Here is a 13069-nt window from a genome sequence, read left to right as displayed (position 1 = left end):
GCTGGATCGGAGGGCCGGAGATCGTCATCGAGCTGAACGTGTGCTGAACTCGGAGGCTCCGTACGTTCGGTGCTTGGATCGGTCGATCGTGAAGACGTACGACTACATCAACCGCGTTGTGCTAACGCTTCCGCTTACAGTCTACGAGGGTACGTGGACGAACACTCTCCCCTCTGATTGCTATGCCATCACCATGATCTTGCGTGTGCGTAGGAATTTTTTTGAAATAACTACGTTCCCCAACAGTGGCATCCGAGCCTAGGTTTTATGCGTTGATGTTATATGCACGAGTAGAACACAAGTGAGTTGTGGACGACATAAGTCATACTGCCTACCAGCATGTCATACTTTGGTTCAGCGGTATTGTGAGATGAAGCGGCCCGGACCGACATTACGCGTACGCTTACGCGAGACTGGTTTCACCGTTACGAGCACTTGTGCTTAAAGGTGGCTGGCGGGTGTCTGTCTCTCTCACTTTAGTTGAACCGAGTGTGGCTACGCCCGATCCTTGTGAAGGTTAAAACGGAGTCTATTTGACAAGCTATCATTGTGGTTTTGATGCGTAGGTAAGAACGGTTCTTGCTAAGCCCGTAGCAGCCACGTAAAATTTGCAACAACAAAGTAGAGGACGTCTAACTTGTTTTTGCAGGGCATGTTGTGATGTGATATGGTCAAGACGTGATGCTATATTTTATTGTATGAGATGATCATGTTTTGTAACCGAAGTTATCGGCAACTGGCAGGAGCCATATGGTTGTCGCTTTATTGTATGAAATGCAAACGCCCTGGAATTGCTTTACTTTATCACTAAGCGGTAGCGATAGTCGTAGAAGCAATAGATGGCGTAACGACAAGGATGCTACAATGGAGATCAAGGTGTCGCGCCGGTGACGATGGTGATCATGACGGTGCTTCGAAGATGGAGATCACAAGCACAAGATGATGATGGCCATATCATATCACTTATATTGATTGCATGTGATGTTTATCCTTTATGCATCTTATCTTGCTTTGATTGACGGTAGCATTTTAAGATGATCTCTCACTAAAAATTATCAAGAAGTGTTCTCCCTGAGTATGCACCATTGCCAAAGTTCGTCGTGCCGAGACACCACGTGATGATCGGGTGTGATAAGCTCTACGTCCATCTACAACGGGTGCAAGCCAGTTTTGCACACGCAGAATACTCAGGTTAAACTTGACGAGCCTAGCATATGCAGATATGGCCTCGGAACACAGAGACCGAAAGGTCGAGCGTGAATCATATAGTAGATATGATCAACATAGTGATGTTCACCATTGAAAACTACTCCATCTCACGTGATGATCGGTTATGGTTTAGTTGATTTGGATCACGTGATCACTTAGATGACTAGAGAGATGTCTGTCTAAGTGGGAGTTCTTAAGTAATATGATTAATTGAACTTAAATTTATCATGAACTTAGTACCTGATAGTATCTTGCTTGTCTATGTTTGTTTGTAGATAGATGGCTCGTGCTGTTGTTCCGTTGAATTTTAATGCGTTCCTTGAGAAAGCAAAGTTGAAAGATGATGGTAGCAATTACACGGACTGGGTCCGTAACCTGAGGATTATCCTCATTGCTGCACAGAAGAGTTACGTCCTGGAAGCACCGCTGGGTGCCAGGCCTGCTGCTGATGCAACTGACGACGTTAAGAACGTCTGGCAGAGCAAAGCTGATGACTACTCTATAGTTCAGTGTGCCATGCTTTACGGCTTGGAACCGGGTCTTCAACGACGTTTTGAACGTCATGGAGCATATGAGATGTTCCAGGAGTTGAAGTTAATATTTCAAGCAAATGCCCGGATTGAGAGATATGAAGTCTCCAATAAGTTCTACAGCAGCAAGATGGAGGAGAATAGTTCTGTCAGTGAACACATACTCAGAATGTCTGGGTATAACAATCACTTGATTCAACTGGGAGTTAATCTTCCTGATGATAGTGTCATTGACAGAATTCTCCAATCACTGCCACCAAGCTACAAGAGCTTTGTGATGAACTATAATATGCAAGGGATGAACAAGACTATTCCCGAGCTCTTCGCTATGCTGAAATCCGCGGAGGTAGAAATCAAGAAGGAGCATCAAGTGTTGATGGTCAACAAGACCACTAGTTTCAAGAAAAAGGGCAAAGGAAAGAAGAAGGGAAACTTCAAGAAGAACGGCAAGCAAGTTGCTGCTCAAGAGAAGAAACCCAAGTCTGGACCTAAGCCTGAAACTGAGTGCTTCTACTACAAGCAGACTGGACACTAGAAGCGGAACTGCCCCAAGTATTTGGCGGATAATAAGGATGGCAAAGTGAGCAAAGGTATATGTGATATACATGTTATTGATGTGTACCTAACTAGAGCTCGTAGTAGCACCTGGGTATTTGATACTGGTTCTGTTGCTAATATTTGCAACTCGAAACAGGGACTACGGAATAAGCGAGCACTGGCCAAGGACGAGGTGACGATGCGCGTGGGAAACGGTTCCAAAGTCGATGTGATCGCGGTCGGCATGCTACCTCTACATCTACCTTCGGGATTAGTTTTAGACCTGAATAATTGTTATTTGGTGCCAAGCGTTGAGCATGAACATTATATCTGGATCTTGTTTGATGCGAGACGGTTATTCATTTAAATCAGAGAATAATGGTTGTTCTATTTATATGAGTAATATCTTTTATGGTCATGCACCCTTGAAGAGTGGTCTATTTTTATTGAATCTCGATAGTAGTGATACACATATTCATAATGTTGAAGCCAAAAGATGCAGAGTTGATAATGATAGTGCAACTTATTTGTGGCACTGCCGTTTAGGTCATATCGGTGTAAAACGCATGAAGAAACTCCATACTGATGGACTTCTGGAATCACTTGATTATGAATCACTTGGTATTTGCGAACCGTGCCTCATGGGCAAGATGACTAAAACACCGTTCTCCGGAACTATGGAGAGAGCAACAGATTTGTTGGAAATCATACATACAGATGTATGTGGACCGATGAATGTTGAGGCTCGTGGCGGATATCGTTATTTTCTCACCTTCACAGATGATTTGAGCAGATATGGGTATATCTACTTAATGAAGCACAAGTCTGAAACATTTGAAAAGTTCAAAGAATTTCAGAGTGAAGTGGAGAATCATCGTAACAAGAAAATAAAGTTTCTGCGATCTGATCGTGGAGGAGAATATTTGAGTTACGAGTTTGGTTTACATTTGAAACAATGCGGAATAGTTTCGCAACTCACGCCACCCGGAACACCACAACGAAATGGTGTGTCCGAACGTCGTAATCGTACTTTACTTGATATGGTGCGATCTATGATGTCCCTTACCGATTTACCTCTATCGTTTTGGGGTTATGCTTTAGAGACGGCCGCATTCACATTAAATAGGGCACCATCTAAATCCGTTGAGACGACGCCTTAGGAACTGTGGTTTGGCAGGAAACCAAAGTTGTCGTTTCTTAAAGTTTGGGGCTGCGATGCTTATGTGAAGAAACTTCAACCAGATAAGCTCAAACCCAAATCGGAGAAATGTGTCTTCATAGGATACCCAAAAGAGACTGTTGGGTACACCTTCTATCACAGATCCGAAGGCAAGACATTCGTTGCAAAGAATGGATCCTTTCTAGAGAAGGAGTTTCTCTCGAAAGAAGTGAGTGGGAGGAAAGTAGAAATTGATGAGATAATTGTATCTACTCCCTTATTGGAAGGTAGTTCATCATGAGAACCGGTTCCTGTGACGACTACACCAATTAGTGAGGAAGTTAATGATATTGATCATGAAACATCAGATCAAGTTTCTGCTAAACCTCGTAGGTCTACCAGAGTAAGATCCGCACCAGAGTGGTATGGTAATCCTATTCTGGAAGTCATGTTACTTGACCATGATGAACCTACCAACTATGAGGAAGCGATGATGAGCCCAAATTCCGCAAAATGGCTAGAGGCCATGAAATCTGAGATGGGATCCATGTATGAAAACAAAGTATGGACTTTGGTTGACTTGCCCGATGATCGGCAAGCCATTGAGAATAAATGGATCTTTAAGAAGAAGACTGACGCTGATGGTAATGTTACTGTCTATAAAGCTCGACTTGTTGCGAAAGGTTTTTGACAAGTTCAAGGGGTTGACTACGATGAGACTTTCTCACCCGTAGCGATGCTTAAGTCTGTCCGAATCATGTTGGCTATTGCTGCATTTCATGATTATGAAATTTGGCAAATGGATGTCAAGACTGCATTCTTGAATGGATTTCTAGAAGAAGAGTTGTATATGATGCAGCCGGAAGGTTTTGTTGATCCAAAAGGTGCTGACAAAGTGTGCAAGCTCCAGCGTTCCATTTATGGACTGGTGCAAGCATCTCGGAGTTGGAATAAACGCTTTGATAGTGTAAACAAAGCATATGGTTTTATACAGACTTTTGGAGAAGCCTGTATTTACAAGAAAGTGAGTGGGAGCTCTGTAGCATTTCTAGTTTTATATGTTGATGACATATTATTAATTGGAAATGATATAGAATTTCTGGATAGCATAAAGGGATACTTGAATAAAAGTTTTTCAATGAAACACCTCGGTGAAGCTGCTTACATATTGGGCATCAAGATCTATAGAGATAATCAAGACGCTTAATAGGACTTTCACAAAGTACATACCTTGACAAAATTTTGAAAAAGTTCAAATGGATCAGGCAAAGAAAGGATTCTTGCCTGCGCTACAAGGTGTGAAGTTGAGTCAAACTCAATGCCAGACCACAGCAGAAGATAGAGAGAAAATGAAAAATGTTCCCTATGCTTCAGCCATAGGCTCTATCATGTATGCAATGCTGTGTACCAGACCTGATGTAGGCTTAGCAATAAGTTTAGCAGGAAGGTACCAAAGTAATCCAGGAGTGGATCACTGGACAGCGGTCAAGAACATCCTGAAATACCAGAAAAGGACTAAGGATATGTTTCTCGTATATGGAGGTGACAAAGAGCTAGTCGTAAATGGTTACGTCGATGCAAGCTTTGACACTGATCCGGACGATTCTAAATCGCAAACCGGATACGTGTTTATATTAAATGGTGGAGCTGTAAGTTGGTGCAGTTCTAAACAAAGCGTCGTGGCGGGATCTACATGTGAAGCGGAGTACATAGCTGCTTCTGAAGCAGCGAATGAAGGAGTCTGGATGAAGGAGTTCATTTCCGATCTAGGTGTCATACCTAGTGCATCGGGACCAATGAAGATCTTCTGTGACAATACTGGTGCAATTGCCTTGGCAAAGGAATCCAGATTTCACAAGAGGACCAAGCACATCAAGAGACGCTTCAATTCCATTCGGGACCAAGTCCAAGTGGGAGACATAGAGATTTGCAAGATACATACGGATCTGAATGTTGCAGACCCGTTGACTAAGCCTCTCTCACGAGCAAAACATGATCAGCACCAAGACTCCATGGGTGTTAGAATCATTACTATGTAATCTAGATTATTGACTCTAGTGCAAGTGGGAGACTGAAGGAAATATGCCCTAGAGGCAATAATAAAGTTATTATTTATTTCTCATATCATGATAAATGTTTATTATTCATGCTAGAATTGTATTAACCGGAAACATGATACATGTGTGAATACATAGACAAACACATAGTCACTAGTATGCCTCTACTTGACTAGCTCATTAATCAAAGATGGTTATGTTTCCTGACCATAGACATGTGTTGTCATTTGATTAATGGGATCACATCATTAGGAGAATGATGTGATTGACATGACCCATTCTGTTAGCCTAGCACTTGATCGTTTAGTATACTGCTATTGCTTTCTTCATGACTTATACAAAGTTCCTACAACTATGAGATTGTGCAACTCCCATTTACCGGAAGAACACTTTGTGTGCTACCAAACGTCACAACGTAACTGGGTGATTATAAAGGTGCTCTACAGGTGTTTCCGAAGGTACATGTTGGGTTGGCATAATTCGAGATTAGGATTTGTCACTCCGATTGTCGGAGAGGTATCTCTGGGCCCTCTCGGTAATACTCATCACCTAAGCCTTGCAAGCATATAACTAATGAGTTAGTTATGAGATGACGTATTACGGAACGAGTAAAGAGACTTGCCGATAACGAGATTGAACTAGGTATTGGATATCGACGATCAAATCTCGGACAAGTAACATACCGATGACAAAGGGAACAAAGTATGTTGTTATGCGGTTTGACTGATAAAGATCTTCGTAGAATATGTAGGAACCAATATGGGCATCCAGGTCCCGCTATTGGTTATTGACCGAGAATGGTTTTAGGTCATGTCTACATAGTTCTCGAACCCGTAGGGTCCGCACGCTTAACGTTTCGATGACAGTTTTATTATGAGTTTATAAGTTTTGATGTACTAAAGTTTGTTCGGAGTCCCGAATGTGATCACGGACATGACGAGGAGTCTCGGAATGGTCGACACATAAAGATTGATATATTGGACGACTATATTCGGACACCGGAAAGGTTCCGGGAGTTTTCGGAGAAAACCGGAGTGCCGGGGGGTTACCGGAACCGCCCGGGAGAGTTAATGGGCCACATGGGCCTAGGTGGGAAGAGAGAGGGGCGGCCAGGGTGGGCCGCGCGCCCCCTCTCCCTCTGGTCAGAATTGGACTAGGAGGGGGGGCGGCGCCCCCCTTTCCTTCCCCCCTCTCCCCCTTCCTTCCCCCTCCTAGTAGGAGTAGGAAAGGAGGAATCCTACTCCTACTAGGAGGAGGATTCCTCCTCCCTTGGCGCGCCCAAAGGGGCCGGCCGGCCTCCCCCTCCCTCCTTTATATACGGGGGCAGGGGGCACCCCATAGACACACAAGTTGATCTACGGATCGTTCCTTAGCCGTGTGCGGTGCCCCCTTCCACCATATTCCACCTCGGTCATATCGTCGCAGAGTTTAGGCGAAGCCCTGCGCCGGTAGAACATCATCATCGTCACCACGCCGTCGTGCTGACGGAACTCATCTCCGGAGCCTTTGCTGGATCGGAGGGCCGGAGATCGTCATCGAGCTGAACGTGTGCTGAACTCGGAGGCTCCGTACGTTCGGTGCTTGGATCGGTCGATCGTGAAGACGTACGACTACATCAACCGCGTTGTGCTAACGCTTCCGCTTACGGTCTACGAGGGTACGTGGACGAACACTCTCCCCTCTCGTTGCTATGCCATCACCATGATCTTGCGTGTGCGTAGGAAATTTTTTGAAATAACTACGTTCCCCAACAGTATATATATACATTCATGAAATTTTATACATGTATACGACAAGTATATGTCTTACATGAAAACTTCTTTTTCAGAATTTTTTTAAGATGTGGCGTTTTCATACAAAATTTGATGACAATGCATTTGCTCTAATTTCGTGATAACTAAGAAATGACACAAATGACAGAAAATAAAAAATGAACAGAAGACAAGATGTAGGACGTAGCTGACAATAGACAAAACGACGGAAATAAACAACAGTGAGAAGGGAAGGAGGAGGAGAAACAACATTTGAATAGATGGCTTACACTTGTACTACCAAAAATGCAACAGAGACAAACAAAATAATAAAAATCGTTGGCCCGGTGGCTTCCCATAAATCTAAGCTAAGTGTCTATTCCTTCTGATTAAGTGTCTAGTCATTCCGATCAGAGCTCTAATTTTTTTGAATTTTATGCACAAAAAGAGATAAGATGATGGACACCACAGAGCTGTGCAATTTACCCTGCTCAACCATGAAAATAGAGCACACGCAACCTCTGCCAAATATATTAGGAAAACAAATAGAGATTGTAGCTGCATCCGCTGAATTTTCTGCACTAGAAGAGATAAGACCATGGACACCACATATCTCTGCATGCTACTCTGTTCAACCAGGGAAAGAGATCACACACACAACCTCAGCCATGTATAATAGGAAAAGAAATAAAAGTTGTAACTTCATCTGCTGAATTTTCTGCGCTAGAAGAGATAAGACCATGGGCACAAGGACGAGAGAGCACACAGAACTTCTGCCACATATAGTACGAAAACAAATAAAAATTGTAACTTCACCCGCTGAATTTTCTGCACTAGAAGAGATAACACCATGGACACCACAGAGCTGTGCATCTTGCTATGTTAAACCAGAAAAAGAGAGCACACGTACACAATTAAGGGAAAAGAGGAAGGAAGCTAGCCATAGAGATGGCGGCTGAGGCGCTGGTGAGCGTCTCCACAGGGGTGATGAACTCTGTCTTAGAGAAGCTAGCCACTTTAATGGGGGAGGAGTACACAAAGCACAAGAGCATGCAGCGAGAGGTGGCGTTTCTCAAGGATGAGCTCAGCAGCATCGATGCAGTCCTCAAGAAGCTCGAGAACATGGAAGAGGAACTGGATCCACAGACCAGGGAGTGGAAGAACCAGGTGATGGAAATGGCGTTCCACATCGAGGACTGCATCGACGACTTTATGCACGAATCTGGTGAGGATTCTAACAGAGGAGGTGTTGGCTTTGTTGGCAAAATTGCTCAGTACATCAACGCGTTGAGGACGCGTCACCAATTCGCCAACCAAATCCAGCAGCTGAAGACGTGGGTCAAAGATGTGAGCGAACGTCGGAAAAGGTATAAGCTCAATGAGTGTGCCTCTAGTTCTAGCTATGTAGTTGTAGATCCACGGGTGCCTGCGCTCTACATAGAGGCGGCCAACCTTGTTGGCATGGAGGGTCCAAAAGAGGACCTTATCAAGTTGTTGACGGCCGAGGAGGCTGCACCTGTCCAGCCTCTTAGAGTGGTGTCTATTGTTGGGTTTGGGGGTCTAGGAAAAACCACACATGCAAATCAAGTATACCATGAGCTTGGAGGGCAATATGACTGCAGGGTTTTCGTGTCCATATCACAAAGACCTGATACGATGAAGCTTCTCTGTAGGATGATCACAAAACTTAAGATGCCAGAACCAACCCACACCGACGAGGTACAAGATCTCATTGACAGCATCAGAGAATATATAAGAGAAAAAAAGGTACTTTAGTAACTTGGCAATCCCTGTTGTATGCATAGTTGCTTTGAGGTTTTACACACCCCAATTTGCCCCTTCTACAGTTATTTTAACATTTGAATTATTGCATACTAATTGAGTACATATTTAATATAAAATGTTGGCAGGTACTTTTTCATCATTGATGATATATGGGACGAATCAGTATGGGAAATTATCCGTTGTGCATTTCCAGATAACCAACGAGGTAGCAAGGTAATCACAACCACGAGAATTGAGACAGTAGCTAATGCAACCTGCAACTATCGGCGTGAATTCATTTACAAGATGAGTCCTCTTGATGACCAAAACTCAAGAAAATTATTTTTCAGTAGAGTTGGACAGATTGATCTTCAGCCATTAGATGAGATTTCGAATGAAATTCTACAAAAATGTGGTGGTCTCCCGCTTGCTATTGTCAGTATTGCTAGTCTTTTTGCCGGTCAACCAACTAGATCAGTGTCACAATGGAAGCATGTGTGCAATTCTTTAAGCTCAAATATGAGAACAAATCCAAGTTTGGAGGGCATGAGACAGGTACTGAACCTTAGCTACAACAATCTTCCTCATCGTCTGAAAACTTGTTTGTTGTATATTGCCATGTACCCAGAGGATTACATTATTGCAAAGAATGATCTTGGAAGGCAATGGGTGGCTGAAGGTTTCATCGGCAAAATACATGGCAAGGATGCAAATGAGGTCGCTGAAAGTTGCTTTAATGAGCTTGTCAATATGAACATGATCCAACCTACTCCCTCCGTTCGGAAATTCTTGTCTTAGAAATGGTTGTATCTAGAACTAAAACAAGTCTAGATACAACCATTTTAAGACAAGTATTTCCGAACAGAGGGAGTACACACATTGGGTACGCTGGACAGGTCATAGCATGTAAAGTTCATGATATGATTCTCGATCTAATCAGACTCATGTCGGAAGAAGAGAAGTTTCTTAGTGTGGTAGATAACCTACAGGGCATGATCTCAGCATTGCAGAGCAGGGTTCGTCGAATGTCCCTTCAGTTGGATTCTGGAGCTAATGAAGGCACAGTACAAGCAAGCTTAAGCATGCCACATATTCGATCTCTTGCTCTTTTTGGCAAGTCTCGTTTCAAGTTCTCTATGTATGAACTCAAGTCCATCCGAGTTCTGAATATGCATTGTGAGGGTGGTCGCATGGCTGATAGGATTGACCTCACACCAATCTGTAAATTGTTTCACCTCAGATATTTGAGCATCAATTCGAAAAAAAAGAAGAAAAATATGAGCATCAGCAGCCCGAATGAACAGATACCAATCCTTATCCTGCCAACCCTAATTGGGGACCTAAAACATTTGGAGACTTTGGAATTGCATATGGATATTACTGCCATGCCATGTGATATCATTGATTTGCCTTCCTTGTTGAATCTACATGTTCCTATGGGAACAAGGCTACCTGATGGAATTCGTACGATGAAGGCCCTACGTACTCTGGTGAACTTTGATGTGCACATGAACTTGGTGGATAATTTAACAGGTCTCGGTGAACTTACAAATCTCAGGTATCTTGAATTTTGCTGCGATAATGCTGAACGTACCACCAGCCAACGGGGAATTCTTATGGATACTTTCTGGTGTTCTGTGGCCAAACTTATCAGGTGCAATCTGAGACATCTTTGGTCCAGTAGTAACATATTTTGTCCTCCATGTGTTGAGTTGGCTTCTCTGGTCACTAGCAATACTGAGAGTAATCTTGTGGAACTCCATGTTGCAGCAACTTGGACGTTTCCGAGGGTTCCAATTTGGACCGGTCAGCACCGAAAGCTCTCAAAGTTGGGAATTGCTGTTGAGAAGGTGATGCAGGAGGACATTGATTTGCTCGGAATGTTACCTAATTTCCTGCACCTGTGGTTGTGGATACGAAAATTCCCGGAAATAAGGATTACCATCCATGGTGGTGAGGTGACATTCCAGCTTCTCAAATATTTCAGAATCACGTGCTTTGCCCCGTGCCTAACCTTTATGGCAGGGGCAATGCCCAAACTCCAAAAGTTGGATCTGCAAACGCATGAGCATGGGGTGGAGCGTCATGGCCCCTCGACAATTGAGGGCGTGGAGCACCTGCTGACACTCAGGCAAGTCGACATTGATATTTACTTTGAGGGAGCTGATACAGAGTCACAAAGAAGGGCGGCGGACGCCGAGGCTATCTTAAGGAAAGCCATCCACGTCCATCCAGGACATCCGAGCATCAAGAGCAGGCTTCAAAGTAACAGAAGCTCTTTTATTCCGGTGGCAGTTCTGAGGGGGGCGATGAGGTGGAGAGGCAACCGGACGATGCAGGTACCCTCCTAGTCAAGCTTCTGCTTACTTTCATTCTTATAACCCTTCAATTTGATTCACCCCTGGAAATCAGTATGTCTGAACCGTTCCTTTGTTGGTGCACGCATGCACACCAAAATTAGTTACACCTGAAACTTCCTTCCTGTGTTCTTAAGGTCAAATCTATGTGCACCTGTGAAGCCTAACACAAGTTTCCTCCTCCCGTTTGTTTATACTGGCAGTTGATCGATCTGCCGAGGCAGCCACACATGCTCCATCCACCGTTGCTGATGGACGAACAGGGAATTCACAGCAGGGGCCGGAGCCGCACAAAACCAACATGCATGGAATAGTGCTCAAGCTCTCCACAGATTTCGCACTACACATCCGATCCAAGGATTCATTTCAAGTGTGGACCATTTCGATGGTAGGATAGAGACCGATGCTGTGGCGTTTACCTGATCCTCTGCTTCTGTTATGACCAGCGGTGGTGTAGAGGCACGCCAGCACTGACCTGAAGAAGCTGAAGAGAAAACAGAGCATTGGGTAACAGCACCACGGCGGCCTAATCTGGTCATTAAAAGAGTATTAGGTAGACGGGGTAGTTTGACAAATTAGTTCTGGACGCAATACCCCTGTAAATTAGTACAGGCCTAGTGTGAAGAACTGTTCTATTTATTTTTTACAAGAGTGTAATATTACTGAACTGCCAAGCAGTACTTATTAGTGCACAGCATGATACAGGGTAAATAACTTGGTAAATTTTTGTCTGGGAAATTCAATCGTGCGTCTTCCGCGCCTGGGCTTCAGCCCATATGGCATTCGTCTTCTGCGTCTGGGCCAGATGCAGCTGTGGTGGTCCATGCGCGGGTTGTTCAGGCGGTCAACGCCGAACCAGATCGAACATCAGGCGATGTTTGCTCAGAACAAATAAAAGAACATCGGACAACTGTAATTTTTTTTTATAAAGGGAATATATTAATATCACGGAGATATCAATTACACCCAGCCTCAGACGACTGTAATGCAGCTGTGCTGGACTCCCGCAGGGCTTTCACGCAGACGAGGACGAGCGGAGGCGAGCAGACGAAATCGGACGATGGCGGGCGCATTGTTCCCAACGGATCAAGGCAAGGGCGCGAGCAGATCAGGTGACATGCAAACGACATGTCACCGTGTGCCTCGCCGCCTTCCATCCACCGCCCAGCCAGAATCCAACGGACAGCAGCACTCCAAGGCAAAAACAATATCCAGACACAGACCAAATCGAGGACGGGTCAGCTGAAAAATCTGGCGGGGAAGGCAAGGAAAAGGCGGGCTTTGGCGCGGCGATTCGCCGGCGTCTCCTCGCCTCGCGGCCTTCGCCGGCCGCCTCCGGCGTCGCCGCCCGCCGTCAGCCGTCGCCACTGAGGAGAGGCAGGGACGAGTGCCGTCCGCCGCGGAACCAGGGCCGAACGCCGCCGCGGGTCAAGGACGAGCGCCGTCCGCCGCGGGAACCAGGGCCGAATGCCGCCGTGGGTCGGGGACGAGCGTCGTCCGCCGCGGGAGCCGAGGACGAGCGCCGCCGCGAGCCGGGACGAGCGCCGCCGCGAGCTGGGGACCGTTCATCATCGTCGGCGACCCCTTCTCAGGTCCCCCCTCTCTCTCTTATTCCATTAGTGCCAGAGGCGGAGCCAGCTCCCGGGCTCGTCCGGCAACTCTTCACTGCAGATTAGTCTGATTTCTTGCTTAGTAGTGATTTTTG

The 13069-nt window shown here is 45.1% G+C and overlaps 3 protein-coding genes across 3 annotated transcripts; all 3 read left to right on the top strand.

Moving 5' to 3' along the window:
* The first annotated feature begins 8077 nt into the window (after positions 1–8077).
* LOC123162958 (disease resistance protein PIK6-NP) lies at positions 8078–9432 on the top strand. The gene is made up of 3 exons (XM_044580725.1): positions 8078–8610; positions 8917–9010; positions 9154–9432. The coding sequence occupies exons 1-3, from the start codon at positions 8192–8194 to the stop codon at positions 9169–9171; spliced, it is 531 nt and encodes a 176-aa protein (XP_044436660.1). The 5' UTR covers positions 8078–8191; the 3' UTR covers positions 9172–9432.
* LOC123162959 (disease resistance protein RGA5-like) lies at positions 9176–9806 on the top strand (the record flags this gene model as incomplete). Its single annotated transcript, XM_044580726.1, has 1 exon — positions 9176–9806. A coding segment is annotated over one exon (630 nt), but the record flags the coding sequence as incomplete, so codon positions are not given.
* On the top strand, positions 9806–12046 carry LOC123162957 (disease resistance protein RGA5-like). Its single transcript, XM_044580724.1, has 2 exons — positions 9806–11346; positions 11568–12046. Exons 1-2 carry the CDS (start codon positions 9808–9810, stop codon positions 11676–11678), a joined length of 1650 nt encoding a protein of 549 aa, XP_044436659.1. The 5' UTR covers positions 9806–9807; the 3' UTR covers positions 11679–12046.
* The last annotated feature ends 1023 nt before the right edge of the window (positions 12047–13069 follow it).

Source organism: Triticum aestivum, chromosome 7B (genome assembly GCF_018294505.1).
Source record: "Triticum aestivum cultivar Chinese Spring chromosome 7B, IWGSC CS RefSeq v2.1, whole genome shotgun sequence".
Taxonomy (NCBI): domain Eukaryota; kingdom Viridiplantae; phylum Streptophyta; class Magnoliopsida; order Poales; family Poaceae; genus Triticum; species Triticum aestivum.
Note: the sequence above shows the minus strand (reverse complement) of the source record. Positions and strands in the feature narration are given on the sequence as shown.